General features: G+C 55.2%; 1 protein-coding gene across 8 annotated transcripts; it reads left to right on the top strand.

Moving 5' to 3' along the window:
- Positions 1–2,375: 2,375 nt before the first annotated feature.
- On the top strand, positions 2,376–12,513 carry Polrmt (RNA polymerase mitochondrial). Of its 8 annotated transcripts, none has more exons than XM_041669940.1 (21): positions 2,376–2,502; positions 3,060–3,158; positions 4,671–5,206; positions 6,656–6,786; positions 6,878–7,064; positions 7,626–7,775; positions 7,856–8,020; positions 8,101–8,271; positions 8,416–8,640; positions 8,893–9,681; positions 9,991–10,113; positions 10,335–10,457; positions 10,568–10,747; positions 10,924–11,010; positions 11,106–11,219; positions 11,300–11,352; positions 11,436–11,534; positions 11,912–11,984; positions 12,057–12,148; positions 12,226–12,296; positions 12,391–12,513. In XM_041669940.1, exons 1-21 carry the CDS (start codon positions 2,415–2,417, stop codon positions 12,438–12,440), a joined length of 3,606 nt encoding a protein of 1,201 aa, XP_041525874.1. In that variant the 5' UTR covers positions 2,376–2,414; the 3' UTR covers positions 12,441–12,513. The 8 variants fall into 8 exon arrangements, 6 of the variants coding, with proteins under 6 accessions (XP_041525874.1, XP_041525873.1, XP_041525872.1 ...); XM_041669939.1 differs by having other exon boundaries at positions 10,311–10,457; XM_041669938.1 differs by having other exon boundaries at positions 12,367–12,501.
- The last annotated feature ends 27 nt before the right edge of the window (positions 12,514–12,540 follow it).

The following is a 12,540-nucleotide window of genomic DNA, read 5'->3' as shown; positions in this document are numbered from 1 at the left end:
TGTTCTCAACTTGAGGGCAGGTGGCAACTTCAGTTTAAGCAGAGGAAATCTGTTGAGTCCCTACCCTGGAGGCCTCTCCAGTGGCCCAGACACTCTGCTCATGCCTTAGGGCCTTGGCATTGGCTGGCATTCCTCCCTTTCATCCCTCTTGTCACAGCTCAGGGTGATCCTCTGAGCCTTCAGTGGGCATGCTTCTAGATTTGACTGCATGCCACACCTAAGCGGATTGATTACCTGGTGGCTACAACCAAAGGGATGGAGAAGCTGGGGGGGTTGTCACTTCTGTGTCTAGCTCACTCATTGCCCTTTGAGACAGGGTTTCTCTGTCTAGCCTCCGTGGCTGCCCTGGAACTCCTCTTGCTCAGATCCTGTCTGTGGATAAACTGAGGCTAGGATAGGGGGAATATGAGACCTGGTTTTTTTTTTTTTTTTTTTTTTTTTTTTGGTTTTTCGAGACAGGGTTTCTCTGTGGCTTTGGAGCCTGTCCTGGAACTAGCTCTGTAGACCAGGCTGGTCTCGAACTCGCAGAGATCCGCCTGCCTCTGCCTCCCGAGTGGGTTTTCTCACATAGGTCTGAGATCCATTCTTTGCACATTCGGGCCCCTTGATGGATGTCTCTGCATAAAGGCTGAGAAGAAGATTCAATCTCTGTTCCTCTCCCTTTCTCTGAATAATTAATTTATTTTTATGCACATTGGTTTTTACCCGTATTTATCTCTGTGAGGATGTCAGGTTCCCTGAAACTGGAGTTACAGTCAGTTGTGAGCTGCCATGGGGGTGCTGGGAAATGAAGCGGAGTCCCCTGGAAGAGCAGCCAGTGTTCCAACCACCGATCCACCTCTCTAGCACCAAAGAGACTTCTTTCTTTCTTTCTTTTGGCTTTTCAAGACAAGATTTCTCTGTGTAGCCCTGGCTGCCCTGGAACTTGCTCTGTAGTCTAGGATGACTCAAACTCAAGAGATCCGCCTGCCTCTGTCCCCCAAGTGCTGGATTAAAGGCGTGTGCAACCACCTTCTCTTCCTTTTCCTCTCTTTTGGTGCGTCTGTCTGTCTGTCTCATTGAGACAGAGTTTTATTGTGCCCCAGGCTATTGCTTTTAATTTTAATCCTCCTGCCTCCACCTCCAGAGGCTGGGGTTAAAACCACCGCACTACGACTTCCTCTCCCTGATGAGCTCTGAACAGCAGTAGAGAGTGGGGAGGGGGAAATGACCTCCTGTCATCTCAGGAGTTTATTGTGCTTTAGAATCACTTCCAGACCAGCCTGGAAAATTTAGCAAGACTCTGTCTCTAAAATGCTGGGGCTTGATGGTGTATACCTGTCATCCCAACACTCCTAAATCTTAAATTAGAGGCAGGAGGTTCAGATATTCAAGGTCATCTTTGATTACATAGGAAATTTGAAGCAAATCTGTGGTGCATGAGAAAAAATAGACAGGGTTGGGGGTCCAGGGAATTGGGGTCAGCTGTGGCTCAGAGGGGGAGCGCTTGCCTGGTGTGCGCAGAGCAGCACCAACACCAGATGAATCAGGCCTGCTGCATCACCCCAGCTCTGGGTCAGGAGCTCCATGGGGCTGTGAGTGAATGAATGAACCATGAGTGAACAGGGATGTGGGACTATTTACGCTTCTTTTTCATCTTTAAGGCTGTGGATTTCATTTGCATACACACACACACACACACGGAAACAAAAAAATAGGAGATTGTGCATGGTTGTGCACGGTAAAATTCCATCACTGGGGAGGCAGAACAGGCAGGTCTCTTTGAGTTCAAGGCCAGCCTGCACTAAATGTAACGCATTCCAGGAAGTCATGTTTACATAGCGAGGCTCTGTGTAATATATATATATATATACACACATACATACTATATATATATATATTCTGTAATATGTAGATACACACATTTATAAAACAGAAACAAGAACAGATAAAACAAAGCAGAAACCAAACAATCAAAGAATAAGGAAGTAAAAAGATAAAGGCGTGGTGGCGCACGCCTTTAATCCCAGCACTGTGGAGGTAGAGGTAGGTGGATCTCCGATTTTGAGGTCAGCCAGGTCTACAGAGTGAGTTCCCGAACAGCCAGGTCTACACAGAGAAACCCTGTTTCGAAAAACCAAAATTAAAAATATAAATAAATAAATAGTTTCTTAAAAAAAAAAAAAGGAAGAAAAAAATCAAATCAAAGAGGAAACTTGGATTATGAAAAAAAAAAAAAAACCTAAGAAAAGATCCAATCAGAAGAGTATTTCTGCGCGTGCTCTCTTGCCGCTGCACAGCGCACTTCCTCCTGGGAGTTGTAGCTCTATTTAGGCGCCTCAGGAGGGGCCCACCCTGAGACGCTTTCGACAGCCGCGGAACTACAACTCCCGGCTGGCTTTGCGCGCGCGTGCGTATTGCGGACAGCGGGCGGCATGTCTGCGCTACGCTGGACCCGGGGCGCCGCGGGGCTCGGCAGGGCGTTGAGCTCCTCTGGGCGCCGCCGCCCGACCTCGGAGGAAGGTAAAGCAGTGTCGGACCCAAGGCTATGATTTTTCGCCTCCTTGAGGTCCGGTCACCTCCAGCCTTTGTCCTTTGACCTATGGAGTCTCTGGGAACACGCTTGAAGAGGAACCGCAGGATACTTTCCCTTTGACTCTTGCGCGCTTTTGTAGCCCTCTAACCCATCGTTGGGGACTTAGGGTTGTGACTTTGACCTTTATCGTTACTTTTAGTTATGGGTCCTTCCCGGATCCTGCACCTCGGCTCTCGTAGCTTCGGCCTGCTCTGCCCTTGAGCTTACATTTTCCTGGGTCTTGATTTATTTGGAGTGGGGTGCGGTTACTTTTTGAGACGTGGTTCTTCCACGTGGCTCATGCTGGATGTTGAATTCGGATTCCTGCCCTACTGCTTCAGTCTCCTGAGTGTTGAGATCGCAAAGCTGCACCTCCATGCCTGATTGTCGTCTTTTGATACCATTTCTTCCTGTGGTTTAGGCTGAACTCCAGCTGGAGACCCTCCTACCTCTGCCTCCGGAGCGCTGGGGTGGTTAACGTGCAGTGTCACCCTCTGTGTTTCAGGGACCCTCAGTGGCCTCTGCAGCTCCAGACGGAGCTCTGCCGCCAGTCCCCGTGAGCAAGATGCCCAGAAGGAGTGGGGCCATGCTGAGCTGCTGGAGGGTGAGCCGCATCCCAAGCAATACCCATGTACCCCTGTGCAGGGTTCACATTCCTTACAGTGGAGGCCTTGAGGAATGGCTCCTCACTGTACCTGAGCACACCAAGACAGTAGAGTACACCCAGCAGGTGGTGTGGGCCAGATGTCCTATACGTGGCCTGTTGAGTTCTCTTGTGTGCTGGGCTGTTTCTGGGAGCTGTTATTTTATTCCCTGGGCCCCAGATTTCTACTTGGGACTTGGAAGACAGTTGAGAGCCCAAATTAAACCTGAACAAATGCCCGCAGTCCATTTGTTGGAATGTCTTCTGCTAAGGTAGTCTCCAGTTTGTGTCCCGTACAGTCAAGGTGAAGTTGGAATCCAATTTGTTTGTTTTTTAAGACAAGGTTGCTCGAACTTGCTCGGTACCAGGCTGGTCCTGAACTCAGAGATCCTCTTGCCTCTGTCTCCCAAGTGCTGGGATTAAAGGTGAGCAACACCACTCAACTTTGGAACCCAATTTTAAGGGTTAGGCAACCAAGTCTAGTGGACAGGCTGCCCCAGGCCAGGCCAGGCTTCCCTCCTGATCCAATGTCATGTCTGCATGGTAGCTGCAGAAAGTATAGGTAGAGGGACAGACACACACATTGAGATGGTGCACAGCTATGGTCCTGTTCCATCGTCAGCAACTATTGGTTCCCATCTCAACACGATGGGATCTGTCATCTGACCAGAGGAGGGTAGCAGAGACTTAGTGCATACTGTGCGTCTTTTCCCATGAGGTCTCTTTCTGTTGTGAACATGAGCACTCACTGGGGTCAGTCCCGCTGACGTCTCTCCTCTCTCTGGGGTCTCTGCGGGTGCAGTCCACACCCGTTCTCAGTTGTCAGAGGCCCCACATAGGTGCACCCTCTGCCTTGTCAAGTGTGCATTGAGATGGGAGCTCACCCAGAACTTCGGGGCTCTCCTATGCACCCCTTCCACTCCCAACTTTTTTTGTACAAATCAGAGCCAGGCCCCTGACTCATGCTGACCTTGGGCCGTGAACCGGGGACTGGAGTTCTGGAAATGGCAGTCAGCTAGTCCTAAGAACACTTGTATTGAGGGCCTGGGGATGAGCCTGCTCTGTTTCTGCACTCACCACTAACCGTGGCTGCCCCTGTACGCTGTGTTCCTGGCCAGGCTTCGACCTTCTGGAGCACTAGCTTAGTCACCTGAAGGCTGTGTGGCAGGGACCCCTGTATGACTGGAGAGAATGTGAACGTTTGGTCAACTGACTTGGACCACAGAGCTAGGGATATTTGTTGTGTCGCTCCCCAGGTGTATCAAGTATGTGCCTGAATCAGAAAAGGCAGGTTCCAGCATGTGCGCAGGCCCTGAGGTGGAGTGAAGGAGGGAGAGCAGCAGGCTGTGGGGAGCAGGTTTGGCAGGCAGAGCAAGGCACGATCCAGGAGGATGTTTGGGATGACCCTGGGGCTAGGCTCAGAGCATCCTGAGGTGCAGGAGACAGTCCCCAAACTTCCTCTGCTCTTTGCAGTGCTGGAGGCTCGGGTGCGGCAGCTGCAGGCGGAGAGCATGTCCCAGGTGATGGTGAAGAAGGGGCCAATGGACCGGCCCCTGAAGGGCCGCAGCGGCCGCTGGGCCCAGAAGCTGGAGGCCGAGAAACAGATGAAGCAGAAGCGCCAGGAGAGATTTCTTGACCAGCAGAAGCAAAGCCACACACTGCTCATGGAGCCCCGGATCTGGAGCAAGAAGCTGGCCAGCTGCCTGCAGCAGAGCAAGAAGGGGGCACCCAAGAGCTCAGAGGAGGAGGAGCAGCAGCTGACCTGGGCCCTACAGGCTGCCATGCTGAAGCTGAGTTCCTGCACCCCAGGCAGGATGCAGGCCAAGGTGGTGGAGGCAAACTTGTTGCTGCTCCAGCAGAAATTTCTGGCTTTCTTTGAGTGCTGCGCCTGCACTGACAACATGCCCCTTGCCCACCACGTTCTGGTCACTCAGCACAGCAAGTGTGACAGGCAGCAGCTGCTTACGCTGGACATGTATAACACTGTGATGCTCGGCTGGGCCCGAAAGGTGAGCCTGCTTCAACTTCCTTCAGGCTTCTCAGGTAGAAAACTCTTCCCTTAAAAACCACCACCACCAACAACAAAAACAAACAGGGTCGCGGTGGTGCACACCTTTAATCCCTGCCCTCAGAGGCAGGCGGGTCTCTTGAGTTCAAGGCCAGCCTGGTCTGCAAAATAAAAACCCCCGTTCTCCTTCACTGAAAATAAGAAACTGAGTATACCTGAAGTGTAATTCTGTGTGGGGCTTCCTGTCCCAGTGGCCCTGAAGCTCGGGGACTTTTGGTGCTCCAGGGTCAGGAACTTGCTCTTTTTTTGGTTTTTCGAGACAGGGTTTCTCTGTGGCTTTGGATCCTGTCCTGGAACTAGCTCTGTAGACCAGGCTGGGCTCGAACTCAGAGAGATCCACCTGCCTCTGCCTCCCGAGTGCTGGGATTAAAGGCGTGCGCCACCATCGCCCGGCTGGGAACTTGCTCTTTTTCATAAATCCCCGAGCTAGAACCTGTGCTCTGAGTTGTTCCTTCCCCAGCACCTTGGCAGGGCAGGAGAATGTCAGTCTAGGGGTTCAACATGAGCCTGAGAAACACAACAAGACCTTTTCCTTTCTTTCTTTCTTTCTTTCTTTTTTTTTTTTTCCAAGACAGGGTTTTTCTGTGTAGTTCTGACTGTCCTGGAACTCCCTGTCTGGACCACGCTGACCTTGAACTCACAGATCCACCTGACCCTTTTTTTGTGTGTGTGGGTGATTTATTTTTATTTTATGTTCATTGATGTTTGGCCTGCATGTATGTCTGTGAGGGTGTCAGAAGCCCTGCAACTGGAGTTACAGGTGTGAGGCCATGTGGGTGCTGGGATTGAGCCCAGGTCCCCGGAAGAGCATCTGCTCTTAACTGCTGAGCTGTCTCTCCCGCTCTTAAAGAGCTTATTTCAAACAGAAAAACAAAACGAAAATGAGAAAAGGAACATAAGACAGATGGGAGACAGAATCTCTGAATTTGAGGCTAGCCTGATCTGCATGGTTCCAGGCCAGCAAACAAACAAACAACAACATCGGGCTGGAGAGGTGGCTCAGTGGTTAAGAGCACTGGCTGCTGTTGCAGAGAAGCTAGGTTCAGTTCCCAGCACCCACATGAGAGTTCCAGGGGATCTGACACCCTCACACAGATGTACGTGCAAGCACAACACCCATGCACATAAATCATGAATAAATAAATCATTAAAGCCAGCAATAAAACACAGACAGGTAGGTTTTGGAGCTCAATGGTAGACCACATACCTGGCCTGCAAGAGGCCCCAGGTTCAAATTTCCAGTAATGCAGTGTTCCTCAGAAGGACACCCTGTGGTCCACCTGTTCCTAGGTCCCCTCCCAAATCACTGATGTAGAGAGTAGGTTTCTAGGGATCTCAGAGAAGGAGGTCCAGGTGCCATTGGTCCTCACTGCCCCACCCCTTCTCCCAGGGCTCCTTCAAGGAGATGGTATACGTGTTCGTCATGCTGAAGGATGCTGGCCTTTCCCCCGACCTGTGGTCCTATGCAGCCGCACTCCAGTGCATGGGACGCAGGGACCAGGATGTCCACACCATCCAGAAGTGAGTCAGGAATGTGCTGGGCGGCCCTGTCCTGGGGGCAAGGTAGCCCCTTGAGTGCTCAGCTTACGCCATCCCACCCCTTTTGCCTCAGGTGTCTGAAGCAGATGAAGGAAAATGGCTTTCAGCCTCAGCAGCTCTTCACTGACCTGGCCCTGGCAGGAGAGGAGCAGGCCGCGCTGCTGAGAGCAGTGGTCAAGGCTGAGCCTGCCTTCAGTCCACCGCCACAGGCGCCAAGTCCAGTCAACACGTCCACACTGCTCAAGGAGATCTATGCCAAGGTGAGCCCCAGGCACGAAGCCACCATGGCAGCCTCATTTCCTTTCCTCTGCATCCGGAAGACTCACCTTCACAGGTGAGCTTTCTCTAGATTCTCCTGTCCTGGACATTTTCTGTCATGGAGCCTGATACTGTGTGGCCTTTTGTGCCTGGCTCACTGATGACAGTGTCCTCAAGGTCCCTCTATACTGTGGTGTGTATTGGAGCCTTGTTCCTATTCATGGCTTAGTAGTATTCTAGTGTGTCTGTTCATTTGTCCATGGATGCTGGACTGTTCTGAGTACACGTGTCAGGTGCCTATGTTCCAGCTGTTGAGTACACATGTCGGGTGTCCAGATGTTGAGTGCCTGTGTCAGGTGTCCAGCTGTTGAGTACACGTGTCGAGTGTCCAGCTGTTGAGTACACGTGTCAGGTGTCCAGATGTTGAGTACATGTGTGTTCAGTTCCTAGTCCTCCAGATTATTTGAGTGGGCACACTTTGGCAGAGGCAGTGATGGGCTTCTTGCTTGCACAGGGTGGTCTGTCTCCTGTGCCCCTGCCTCACTTGCCTCTCTGCCCAGCAGAATGGTCCCAAGTCCTACCCGAAACTGCATCTGCCCCTGGAGACCCTGCAGGACCTTTTTTCCCAGCAGCTCCGTGTGGAGCTGAGTGCCAACGTCAGTGTCCAATCGGTGGAGAAGGCCCCAGAAATGACAAAGGAGGTCATTGAGGCGGTAAGGGCTTCCCCCAGTCCAGGTCCTGGGAGATTGTGGCAGGAAATTCTAGCTCAGGTTGTGACGCTGCTCTCCCGTAGCGGAAGACACTGAATACGCTGCAAGGGCAGTGGGAAGTGGAGCTGCTGCGAGTCCTGCGGCAGACCAAGGCCACCATGGCCTGCCAGGCACAGGAAGGCCAGCCCACCCTCTACCCGTTCTTGTGCCTGCTCAGTGAAGGAGAGTTTGTCAGCATGCTGCTGCAGGTGGGCCAGGGCTGGGTGCCCGGGCGGAGAACAGGCAGCTGGATTCAGGCAACCACAGCTTCAACTCTTGTTGCACCTAGGTTCTGCGGGTTCTGCCGTCACAGGGCGAGCCCCTCCTCCACCTGGCTCATGACCTGGGCCTTCGGGTCTTAAATCGGCATTTGGTGAAGCAGAAGCAGGTTACCAATCACGTGGAGAAGCTGGGACAGCGGTACTCGCAGTACCTCCGGCTGCTGGCTTCCAACACGCAGGTGAAGGGGGCAGACTTCCTGCTCATCACACTCCTTCACCACTCTCCTCAGCACCCTCCCCAACTACATCAGTCCGTCCGAGTCTCGCTCCCTGTTTAGAGAACATGGGCAGCCCTGGGCTCTCCTGATCAGCTCTTCCTGCAGGTGGAGGCGCCTTTCCTTCCTCGGGAGTACTGGGAGTTGCTGGGCCCACCAGAGACCCCGCCACAGCAGCCCTGGTCCCTGCCAGTGCTGCTGCAGCTGGGAAAGCAGCTGGCTGAGTTGCTGGTGCAGGCTGTGCAGATGCCACGCAGCCTAGCTGCCCCGCAGGGCTCGTGCCGCCTCATCCCAGTGCTTTACCACGTGTACTCCTTCCGAAGCTACCGCCAGGTGAGCGGGCCGCCGCAGGGCCTGAATGAGGGTTGTGAGGGGCCTAAAGATGCAGGGCAACATGGCTCTGCCATCCATTCCTTGGGGCTCTGACAACTCTGGGCAGCGCTGCTCTCTCATTCCTATCTGTGTTGGGATGTGTGTGGAGAGCTGGGTGGGGGTGGGGGGTTGTTCCCTCTTCCCTGTGTGGTGGCAGAGGGCGCCCGTGCTCAGCCCCTTGTGCATGCCCCTTGTGTCTGCTGTCTTCCCCAGGTTGGCATCCTCAAGCCTCACCCTGCCTTCACGCAGCTGCTAGAGATGGCAGCGGAACCCACACTAACCTTCGAGACCACAGAAGTGCCTATGCTGTGCCCACCGTTGCCCTGGACGTCACCGCACGCCGGGGCCTACCTTCTGAGCTCTACCAAACTGATGCGTGCCATGGAGGGCACCACGCAGCACCAGCATCTCCTAGAGCGCTGCGCTCCCGCCCAACTGCATGGTGCCCTGGACGCGCTCACGCAGCTGGGGAACTGCGCCTGGCGTGTCAACGGGCGCCTGCTAGACTTGGTGCTGCAGGTCTTCAGGGACAAGGGCTGTATGCGCCTGGGTGTTCCTCCTCCACGCTCAGAGGCACCACAGCCAGCCCGGCAGCACCTGCCACCCGGCTCCTCGCCTGTGCACAAGGCGGAGCTGCGGAAGGAGCTGGCGCGCTGCCTCAAAGCTGCTCGGGAGATGCACAGCCTGCGCAGCGAAGCCCTGTATCGGCTGTCGCTGGCACAGCACCTGCGCGACCGTGTCTTCTGGCTGCCACACAACATGGACTTCCGCGGCCGCACCTACCCCTGCCCACCGCACTTCAACCACCTGGGCAGCGATTTGGCACGTGCGCTGTTGGAGTTTGCCGAAGGCCGGCCGCTGGGGCTGCGTGGCCTTGACTGGCTCAAAATCCACCTCGTCAACCTGACTGGCCTCAAGAAGCGTGACTCTCTGAGCATGCGCCTGGCTTTCGCGGACCAGATTATGGAGGAGATCTTGGATTCTGCAGACAACCCCATGACGGTGGGAATCGCGTGCTCTTTTCCCTAGCTGCTCCCATTCCTGCCTCTTGCTTTGTTCCTCCCAGCCCGTTGTGCACTCAGATCTCTCAACCCCGACTCCAGCTGTCTCCTTCCCTGCTGCCTACTATGTCCCTCTTAACGTGCCCAGTAGCAGCTGACAGCTGTCCCATGAGTGGCCCTCCTCATCACCCCCAACACACACACACACACACACACGCGCGCGCGCGCGCGCGCGCTTGCCTGGTGTCGCCTGAGCTGCCCTGGCTGGCTTTTGCTGACCCCTGAGTCCTGTGGGTCTTATGCTCCACAGGGCCGGAAATGGTGGATGGAAGCTGATGAGCCCTGGCAGACCCTGGCCTGCTGCATGGAGATAGCACAAGCAGTCAGGTCCCCAGACCCCGCTGCCTATATCTCCCACCTGCCGGTTCACCAGGTGAGCCCGTGAGTTGACTGCCCCCTGGGACCTGGTACTTGCAGTGGGGTCTCATCTTTAACTGGGATTGCCCTGTGGAACTGGCCTCCTGATACAGTGGCTTTGCTTTGTAAGGGAGGCGGGTCCCCAGTCTCCCGAAGACCTCCTTTTTTATTTCCACTGGGATGCTGGATGATGCCTGTTTTACTTGGGCTCAGCTCATGAGCACCCCTTGTGGCCAGGATGGCTCCTGCAATGGTTTGCAGCATTACGCTGCACTGGGCCGGGACAGCGCTGGTGCAGCCTCTGTCAACCTAACACCCTCGGACCTGCCCCAAGATGTGTACAGGGAGGTAGCAACACAGGTGGGTGCCAGGGCCCCTGTCCTTTCTTGCTGATGTCTGAATAGAATCCCATAGAATCCCTGGTGGGGAGGTGGCGTGACAGGGCTTCCTTGCTTCCTCACCCCATCCAGGTGGAGGAGTTCCGCCAGCAGGATGCCAAGGAGGGCCTGCAGGTGGCCCAGGTGCTGAAGGGCTTCATCACCCGCAAGGTGGTGAAGCAGACCGTGATGACCGTGGTGTATGGGGTTACGCGCTATGGTGGGCGCCTGCAGATAGAGAAGCGTCTGCGCGAACTCAGCGACTTCCCCCAGGTGTGCAGCCTGCCAGGTCCCCACCTGCGTGCTCCCTTCAGCACTGGGACCTGAGCCTCGGTCTTCCCAACAGTGGTAGTCCTGTAGCCCTGGGTTCTGGCTCTGGGCCAAGGGGAGAGGCAACCTGCTAGCCCCACCCACCCGCCTGCCATTCACGTCACCCTCCGCCCCTGCAGGAGTTTGTTTGGGAAGCTTCACACTACCTCGTGCGCTTGGTCTTCAAAAGCCTACAGGAGATGTTCTCCAGCACCCGGGCCATACAGGTGAGTCGCTGCCCAACTCTCCCTGGGGGGCGGGGCGGGGCGGGCCTCCCCCCTGTGGCCTGCCCATCTGACCAGGTGTACCGTCACACCCTCAGCATTGGCTGACTGAGAGCGCCAACCTCATCTCTCACGCGGGCTGGCCTGTGGAGTGGGTCACACCCCTGGGTATCCCCATCATACAGCCCTATCACCGTGAGGCCAAGGTCCAGGTACCCGGGAAGGCCCCTCCCCTCCCCTCCCCTCCTTCTGCCCAGGATTGCACTCACCAACCCCCAACCGCGGCCTGCAGGTGAAAGGCGGCATCCAGAGCATCACCTTTACCAGCTCCATGAACATCAGTCAGTGAGTCCCGGATGCGGGGAGGGGAGGGGCTGGGAGAGAGACGGGCCAGGAGGGTGCCAAGCCTAGCGCTTCTGGGTCCACAGGAAGCCCAACACTCTGAAGCAGAAGAATGGCTTCCCACCCAACTTCATCCACTCCCTGGACTCCTCCCACATGATGCTGACCGCCCTGCACTGCTACAGGTGTGTCCCAGGGGCAGGCACACACTTGCTACAGGTGGACCCACGGTACATGCATGGGCAGTCCATCTGTGATGTAGCTGTCTCTCTGGGGCTGCGGTGACACGACAGGACAGTGATGATGGGGTTGCGTGTAGTGGGTAGACACTGCCAGTGAAGGGCAGGGCAGGGTCCTTGTGCCCGGCGCCCGGCGCCTGCCACCTGCCACTGGACTGAGCTGGGATTTGAACGGGCGAGTGGTTTGAGGGTGTGTGAGGTTAGTGTCTTCCTGAACATCTACTGCTTAGAGCACTGGGGAACCTGGGTGTGCTGGGGACTCAGAATGAGGTTGGGGGCAGTGAGCAGGCAGCAGCTGCCTCACTTGGACCCTCCCTGGCCAGGAGGGGCCTGACCTTCGTCTCTGTGCACGACTGCTTCTGGACGCATGCCGCCGACATCCCAGTGATGAACGAGGTATTTCCAGCCCCTACTCTCAGGGACCCCACGAGTCTGTACCATGGGTGACTCAGAGCTGTCACTCCTCAGGTGTGTCGCGAGCAGTTTGTACGCCTACATAGCCAGCCAATCCTGGAGGACCTGGCTAAGTTCCTGGAGAAGCGGTTCTGCTCTGCCTACAGGTAAGCGGCCCCTCTTCCTGAGGCCTGGTCCCTGCCTGCTGCCTGTTTCCCTACTCATGTCCTGTTTACACCACCAGGTCCCTGAAGCCATCGGAACTTGCCCTGGTCACCAAGCTGCAGGAGACACTACGGTCCCTGCCAGAGACAGGTAAGGGTTTAAAAAGGGGTTTTAAAAGGGCACTGGCCCTTCGAGGCATGTCCAGTTGACCTAGCCTCAGCTCCATGCTCTTTTGGCTCCGCAGGTAACTTCGATCTGGGGCAGGTGATGAGGTCCACCTACTTCTTCAGCTGACCCACCCCGTACTGTCCCTAGACTTGTGCATAGTGTAAATAAATATTTGAGTCTGTGTCCGCTTATGCCAGCCGCCACTTTCTGGCGTCGCACAAACCCA

The sequence above is a fragment of the Microtus oregoni genome, unplaced genomic scaffold (assembly GCF_018167655.1).
Source record: "Microtus oregoni isolate MIOR12 unplaced genomic scaffold, Mior012 000019F_ref0000042, whole genome shotgun sequence".
NCBI classification, from domain to species: domain Eukaryota; kingdom Metazoa; phylum Chordata; class Mammalia; order Rodentia; family Cricetidae; genus Microtus; species Microtus oregoni.
The sequence above is the reverse complement of the archived record's forward strand: the minus strand, read 5'-3'. Positions and strand labels throughout refer to the sequence as shown.